Source organism: Ctenopharyngodon idella, chromosome 7, assembly GCF_019924925.1.
Source record: "Ctenopharyngodon idella isolate HZGC_01 chromosome 7, HZGC01, whole genome shotgun sequence".
In the NCBI taxonomy this organism is placed as follows: Eukaryota; Metazoa; Chordata; class Actinopteri; order Cypriniformes; family Xenocyprididae; genus Ctenopharyngodon; species Ctenopharyngodon idella.
Window position 1 is genome coordinate 20015471 of NC_067226.1, and position 8558 is coordinate 20024028.

At 37.3% G+C, this 8558-nt stretch overlaps 1 protein-coding gene across 1 annotated transcript; it reads left to right on the forward strand.

The window, feature by feature from the left end:
* Positions 1 to 792: 792 nt before the first annotated feature.
* Positions 793 to 3456, forward strand: rasl11a (RAS-like, family 11, member A). The gene is made up of 4 exons (XM_051898973.1): positions 793 to 1316; positions 1653 to 1709; positions 1954 to 2036; positions 2533 to 3456. The coding sequence occupies exons 1-4, from the start codon at positions 1166 to 1168 to the stop codon at positions 3001 to 3003; spliced, it is 762 nt and encodes a 253-aa protein (XP_051754933.1). The 5' UTR covers positions 793 to 1165; the 3' UTR covers positions 3004 to 3456.
* The last annotated feature ends 5102 nt before the right edge of the window (positions 3457 to 8558 follow it).

Here is an 8558-nt window from a genome sequence, read left to right on the forward strand (position 1 = left end):
TCGGACACTAAATGGCTGTCCCCTCAAATAGTGCCCTATTTAAGGGTATAGGGGGCGATTTCGGACACAGCCTATATTTTAATTTTTGGGTGAACTATCCCTTTAAGGCCCATTCACACCATACAATAACTAAACTGACGACGATAACTCACGATAACATTCCGTCGCCTGTAGCTTTAATGGATTAATTGACTCACAAATGTTTTCATCGTTCATCAGCTGGAAAAAAATTGCTCTGAAAGTGTTTCAAATATCGTTCCTCTGTGTCGTTATCGTTCTAACTGTGGTGTGGACTTCCAAACTCTTTATTGAATCAGCACAATCATGTCATTAAAACATTATAGGCTAGGCCTACTTTGCTGGTCTGAATGGACATTTTAACGTAGCCTATGCTTTACAACAGTTACAAACAATGTTTCAGTTACCACAAAAAGGCAGAAAGCTTCGGTTGCAAACAGTCGCGTTTGCGTGAGGAGGTAAACATGGTAACAGCTGTTCTAGCGCTTTCTGTTACTATCGACGCTCTCCATAGTGCTTCGAAAAAGTCATTAAAATATGTCATTTAAAAAAAAAAAAAAAGTAATTCAATAATTCGCAAATTCTTTTAAATTATAGCACACCTATTAATATATTTAGCAAATCAGACACAAACATATAATACTGAAAAACGTTTTAATTTACTTAAATTGTTATAAATATAATTATTTTATAAATATACATTTTATTCTATCCCATTTGATCTTGAAAATTAGTTTCACACTGGTTTATTCACGCCCCTCTTTAGCTTGTCCGTTTTTTTTTTTGTTTTTTTCTTTTTGGCTGAAGGCGCAGTTGAGGTCTGTGGAGAGAGATCTGGCGATCAGGAACTGCGGGATGTGAACAGTTCAAATTTACTTCATTATAGACTTTATTAGTTACTTAATTAGAGGGCCGTTATGCAGAATTAACATTCATGTCGTGCAGAAGCGGAGCCAGCGTTTGGGGTGCACTGGATGTTTGCATTTATTTAAAGCAGTCTATCAAGACCTCTGTCTGCCGAAGTAACGGAAGGCTTCTTGCGTTATGAGGAGGACACCTAACGTGTGAAGCGGGCTCGTATAGCGCGAGAAAGCGGAAGAAAAGAGATGCATTTCTAGACAGCCTAATAATAGTTACAGCTTTCTAAATGCGTCTTCTTATCGAGCAGCCAAGAACAATGAGCAGTGGCTCTAGCAACTTTTTGCTAGTTCCCATACCGGAGTACCCTGTACTAGACTGCGTGCCTAACAAAAACGTCAAAATAGTTGTTCTTGGGGCAAGCAATGTTGGAAAAACAGGTAAATGTATCAAATTATGTAGCTTGTAATATATAGGTAATATTTAAAACAGTTTTTGTTCTTTATGCCATCATGCATAGGCTATCATATTTTTATTTCATAGTAACTCATTCTAATAGGACTCGGTGATTTAATGTTTATGCATTAATTCTGTTTAAAATCATTAATAAAGTCTCAATGGTATGCATGTTTCTAATCCTGAAAAATGATGATGATGATGTTTGGGATATTTAAGCCATTATAACGCCAGGGTGCGACATACACTGACTTGTGCACGAGCTATGTGACACTGCTTGTTATGCTAATGCAAAGTTTCCATTTGGTTTCTATTTTCAGCTCTGATTGTAAGATTTCTTACTAAGAGATTCATTGGAGACTATGAAGCCAACACAGGTAAACATTATAATGAATGCTACAGTTATCCTATACTGAACTGTGAAAATGCTTTCATCTTTATAACATTTAATTCAACCCATTTTACTTGTCACAATCATTTCTGTAATTTGTACTCGAGTTTTCAGACTTTCAGCACAATTTTCCTCATCAGAAATTAAACTTAAAATTGCTGAAAAAGTGTAATGAACTTCTCTAAAGAGCTTTATTGTTTTACAAGGTGATTTTTGTTCAACATTTCTAGGAGCCTTGTATTCAAGGAAGATTAATTTGGATGGGGAGCAAGTTTCTTTACAAGTGCAGGACACTCCATGTGTCTCACTGCAGGTACCTCCACATTATACCAATGCGTTTATCCCGTCTTTAAGCTAAACCTCCATCAAAAGTGTGCCCATGGAGTATTATCACTGTCATTTAGATCACTCAGTCATTGCCTATGGGATTCCTGCATGCTTCAGATGAACTGTGGGGAATATTAGTTCAAACATTTGGCCTGTAAACAAAGTATGCAGTGCAGAGGAGATAAAAAGGGTGTGTTCAGCCATAAGCTCATTAGTCTGACTCATGTGTACTGAAGGGCTCTCTTCAACTGAATGAATCTGATCCTGGCTCAAGCACAGTGTATTTATAGGTGTTATGATAATTGAGAATTTACTTCTTAGTTGTTATGTTAGAACTAACTTATTGGCAGTCAGTTACATTATTGTTGAAAAAATATTAAACACATTATAAGTTAATCAAATAAATGCAGCCTTGGAGAGCATTAAAAAATGTGCAAAATATTTATATAATTGGAATAAAAACAACAGTTTTCTCGTTCTAGGATGATGCAGAGGGTCTTTACTGTCAGGAGCAGATCAACCGCTCCATTTACTGGGCAGATGGTTATGTGCTCGTCTTCTCTATCACTGACCTCAACAGCTACCGTACCATCCAGCCTCTCTACCAACACGTGCGCCGAATCCATCCCAGCGGGAACATCCCTGTCATCATTGTGGGAAACAAGAGCGACCTGCTGCGCGCCCGGCAGGTCCCGGATCATGAGGGTAAGGCGCTGGCTGATGAATTGGGAGGGCCCTACTTTGAGGCTTCGGCCAGGGAGAACCATGAAAGCGTCCAGGCTGCTTTTCTGCACTTATGTCAGGAGGTGAGCCGAGCGCTGGGAGGAGGAAATGGGGAGAAGAGAAAAGGTGGGCTACACCTTGCCAGGCCAAAGAGCCCGAACATGCAAGAGTTGAAGAGAAGGTTCAGACAAGTGCTGTCATCCAAGGTCAAGTCAGCTACGGCACTATGATGATGAACTAGTTGACGAATGTGACCGCAGAGGATTTAGAAAATGTTAACAACATACTGTTGCACAAGTGATTGTGAAACACAAGGCAAAACAATGAAACTTGCCAGTTGTTTATGCAAGTACTCATAGAAGATGAGTGGTGATATCACTGCTCTCTGGAAGCATGGGACTCCTGGCATTGAACTCTAAATCTAATGGTTTTAAGGCCATTAAGGCTGTTTTTGTTTCTTTGTTTTAGCTGCTATCATGCAAATGTTTCCTGGTTTTCCAGGATTAAATGACTTTCTCAAATTCAATTCTTTAGTAATGATTTTCTTGTATTATAAATGAATTTCCTTAATCTCTTTTAATGTGAAGCAAGGATAAACTAATTATATTTGACCAAGCCATTTATTATACTGAAAGTAACAAAATAAAACAAACATACTAGAGGGCCATTTATTGGAAACGTAAGATGACCGCAGTCTATTCCTAAGATTCTCGTGTGACTGGGGGCAGTTTTGCAAAATGCTGTACTAGGATTATCCCGACTTTTCCTGACAGTTAGATAACATAATCCAGCTATGTTGTTTATAATCGTGGGAGGAAGAGGTTGTTGACTGGTGGTTCCCATGACCTTTGACCTACTTACACTGTGTCAAGGATTTCGTCATACTGTGGAGATTCGTTGAGGGTCTCTTTGGCTTCCTTCTTCCAGATGTCCCATTTGCCCACTCAAATAGACGTTTGTTTATCTTTCAGCACAGATGAAGTAGCATTCCTCTGATGCAGGTCTGGAGATTCCTAGACTGAACTATTGGTCATGCACCTACTGAGTCATTGACTTCTAACCTTTCACCTCTGATTTACCATTTTCTTCTCTTCACCCAATGGCCTAATGAAAAGCAGATCCAGAATGTGACCAGCCTTTTCTGCTCTCAGAACGTACGTCCATTTCATTATACTTAGACAATGTAAAAGACTGGTAAAAAAAAAAAAAATACAACATGCGGTGGTTATTTAACTTCTTTCTCAACAAGCCTTTGCTCTCTCTCTCTCTCTCTCTCTCTCTCTCTCTTTTTTTTTTTACATCAAAGACTTTCTTGTGTCAACATCACCATCCCATTTCAACTAAAATGTTTTCATATCATTCTCAAATCATTACAAACTAGAGAACTCAGAACTGTTTGGTCGATCGCCAGAAGTCCCCTAAACCATTACCAGATTTTGCAGCTGTTGTTAAGCATTAGGTTTTTTGACTCCCTTGTCACTATTAAATGTGCAAATGTAATTCAGCTGTGGGATATCTCTATAGGACTAAATGTTCCAGAGTTATAGTAGTTTCAAATGCATTTCTGATCAAGAAAGGTTTTAAAAGAACTTAAATATGCTCTTTATCTGGAATAGGTACTTGATTCTGACACTTGGAAATGACAACTACGGGGCGGCAACGTAAACAGATTTCAACCACATTTAATCACCCTTAACCATATGACAGTGACTAAATAAAAAAAAGACAGCAATGTAAATAAAACTGTATAAAGTATTACATTTGAAACAACAATTGTACAGTCAAGGCGCAAGTTCATCCGTCAGATGTGTATGAACGTATCTGTATTAAAGGTAAGGTAGGCTATTGCAGAGAGGCTAGCAATAGCAAGTTAGCTTTGAAAGCATGAGATCCCACACTCCCTTCAGAGCGCTCTCCAAAGCCACGCCTCTTTCAAAACACATGAATGCAGACAACAGATTCTGCAAAGTGTCTGCAAAGAGAGACAGTTAAATTACCTCATGTCTCAAACAATAATAATGAACGTAAGCAACTTGCAGAGCTACTTCTACCACCTGATTGCTGCAGATTTATTTCAGAGTTAAAGGGTTAGTTCACCCAAAAATGAAAATTCTGTCATTAATTACTCACCCTCATGTCGTTCCAAACCTGTAAGACCTTTGTTCATCTTCGGAACACAAATTAAGATATTTTTGATAAAATTCAATGGCTTAGTGAGGCCTCCAGTGCCAGCAAGATAATTAACACTTTCAGATGCCCAGAAAGCTACTAAAGACATATTTAAAACAGTTCATGTGACTATAGTGATTCAACCTTGAAGTTATGCAGCGACTAGAATACTTTTTGTGCACCAAAAGAAACAAAATACGACTTTATTCAACAATATCTAGTGATGAGCAATTTCAAAACACTGCTTCATGAAGCTTTGAAGCTTTACGAATCTTTTGTTTCGAATCAGTGGTTCGGAGCGTGTATCAAGCTGCCAAAAAAACTTTTTTTTGGTGGCTGTCTGTCTACAACTCTGTTTACAAGACGTGCTGATGAAGTGTGATGTGCGCGAAGGTATGGAAATACATGTTGACAGGTAGATGTAGGCCTACATGTTATAAATGTAGACCACTTCTATTAGGCTATTTAATATAAATATATTTTGGTTATATGAACGTTGAAGCTAATATTTATACATTATATATTTAGCATATATTTAAAATATATTTTGGCCAGAAAAAAAAAAAAGTATAGAGTCCGTATATCTTCCGTATTGATATTACTGTAAAATAGTTGCAGTGTTCAACTTGTTGCTAGGCTGATTGTTTTGTACATTGTAATGGACTAATTTTGTGACTATAGTGTAATTTTTAAGATAATATAGAATTCTAAATTATTTAAACTAAAATCAATATTTGTTTTGCACATATTTATTTGGTAAGTAGCTGTGTAAAAAACTTACACAGTGCTGCACATTCATGCATGAGTGGAGAAAAAACTTTAGTGTGAGTAAAGGTTTGTGAGTGTTTAAGTGTGAGTCACACTATTTTAATGCATGTAATCTGGCCTGACTTTAACATTAAGTACAATTATAAAAATCTCAGGGATCTGCTGATGGATTAGACCACAAGCCTGAATCAGTGGCGCCTCTACTCTAGTTTGCGTAAGACAGATTTAAAAAACCATCTCTCTGACATTACAATTATAAATGGCTTCCTGTTTGCTATTGAGAAAGGCCTGCTAAACAGAGTAAAACGGGAGTACTTATTTTGTCCTCTGACTCATGAGGAGTATAAATTGGTGTTTGTCCAAATTACGGTTCATTCGGGAAAGCTGGTCAAAGAAGATTGAATTCTCAGCAGAGTGTTATTAGAGGAGAAACAGCTGTGACGTGAAATGGTTAGAGACATTTTTCCCCCCATCTGAGCTCATTACGTTATCACATGCACAGGAAGCATGACCAAGACAATTCCCAAAGGAGGACCGGGGGTGGAAAGAGAAGAAAGACAGAAAAGAAAGGAAGGGAAGTCAGCAAGTCAGGAAGTTAGAGAGACAGAAAGGAGATATATTAATGAGATAAAAATGAGAAGGATGAGAAAACAATGCAAGGAATGATTTTTTTACAGTAAAATTATGCATTTTGCTAACATTCCCATTAAGTTATTATTGGCCGGCTCCTGCATCAGCATCACGTGCTGCTCACTTGAACAGCGTCGGCCAATACTGAACACTGGTGTACTGACGTAGAACCCGGAAGCGCTGAAACGTAAATAGCGTAGGAGAATGACGGGAGAGATGAATTTGTTGATTTTTTTTTGTTGTTTTTGTGCACAAAAAGTATTCTCATCACTTTATAACATTAAGGTTGAACCACTGTAGTCACGTTGACTATTATAACAATGTTTTTACTACTTTTCTGGACCTTGAATGTGGTAATTTCATTGCTTTCTATGGAGGATAAATAACCTCTCGGATTTCATCAAAAATATCTTAATTTGCGTTCTGAAAATGAAGGTCTTACGGGTTTGGAACGACATGAGGGTGAGTACTTAATGACAGAAATTTCATTTTGGGTTAACTAACACTTTAAGGGAACATTCTGTTGTGTTAACACAGCAAATCATGTCTATGGTTTATTTTCATTTTCAATTTAGCCACGTACATTCACGTCTGTTCTCATATTTGTTCAGTTTTGGACTGAAGACCAATCGAGTTGTTATTTTTTTAATCTGTGTATATGTGCAGCTGACTAACTTTAAAAATTCACCACATAAATGTGATTTAGTCACTGAAAAATCTCTCTAAATTTCCTGTGTTCACCATGTAACTGTTTCTGTCCCGTTTAAGTCCTGGCTTTTTCTTTTATATTCAGAGGTGAAAATTCAAACTCAAGATTCAGTCATGTTTCAGTTCAGTGATGGGGAGGCTGCAGAAGCTATTTTACCACAGGACGCACCTGGTCAACTAAAATGGCCTCATGTATATACCATCATACTGTACAGAGTGGCCATCAGACCTAATCGCTCCCACAAGAAGGCTGTCCATACCATTACAGATCACCCACCATGTTTAACAACTGTCTATAGTCAAGGTGTCCTTTGGCTTCTTTCAAACATGAACCATCTGGATGTAGACCATGTTACGTTTTCCCAATGCTGAAGGATCCAGATTTTATGAGGGTTATGTGGGTTATGCTTCACTGCATGTTGGCTTTACATAATCATTTTCTCCAAATATCAGTCCCACAGTTCTGTGAAACTTAAAGCAGAGTTTGTAGACACTTGATCAGAGAGGTGCCCATTCAGTTTTGTGCTCATTTTTGTCTATTGTATTTATCCAATGATGCAGTAGCATCATGTTCATTCAACCCATGTCTAAATTTGGTCAGTCCAATTGAGTCACACCGTTCGCAGATCATTTGCTTTAACCTGAATTTTTTTTCATCATCTAGCTCATGTCGCTCAAAAATAGTTAGATTTTTTTCCCCCATAGAACACAAAAGAAGTTTTATCAAAATGGTAAAGTTGTTCTTTTCCATACAATGAGAATGCACTGCGATCACATAATCAAGTTCAAGTTTTTCTTTGGTTTATGAATCCAGATATGTATTTTGTTTCCGTGGCCATATCTTTTTGGCCTCTTTTTGCTGGGCACCATAAGCCAGGACTTGGTTCCCTTTTCACAAACAAACAAACAAACAACAACAACAAAAACACTCCTATTGTGAGGTGTCCTTCTAGCCCTGATCTATATTTGGCATCTGATATCTCAATAATTTTCTGACTTGACACTTCAAAGGTGCTGTAAGCATTTTTTTTTCACACAATAAAATATTCTTATATCACTAAAATAAGTGTCTTTTGATCGCTTTATACTCTCTAAACAACAGCAGGAATAATAAAAATAATAATAAAAATCCTTCTTTAATATCAAAAACGCTCTCTGTCAACCATTGTGTGCATCTGTGTTTGATGTCATGTGTTTTTAGGGCAGGTCTGAAGAGAGGGTGTGAGGCAAAAGTTAGAAAATAGCTGAAATTGCATCTTTAAAAGTATTTTGTAATTGTGACCGATTCACCTCCAATTTGGACATTTATTTGGTTAATAAATCTGTTGTTTGTCTTGAATTGCTTCTTTGCAGACCTTATAAAAACTCATTTACCAGACACATTTGTAATTTTGATCTAGTTTCTTCAAATGTGTTGTTTCCCCAGTTTTCCAGCTACTGTGCAACCACCCATATACAGACAAATATATAAAAATACTTTCTTAAACACATATTCTTCAATTCCATTTTA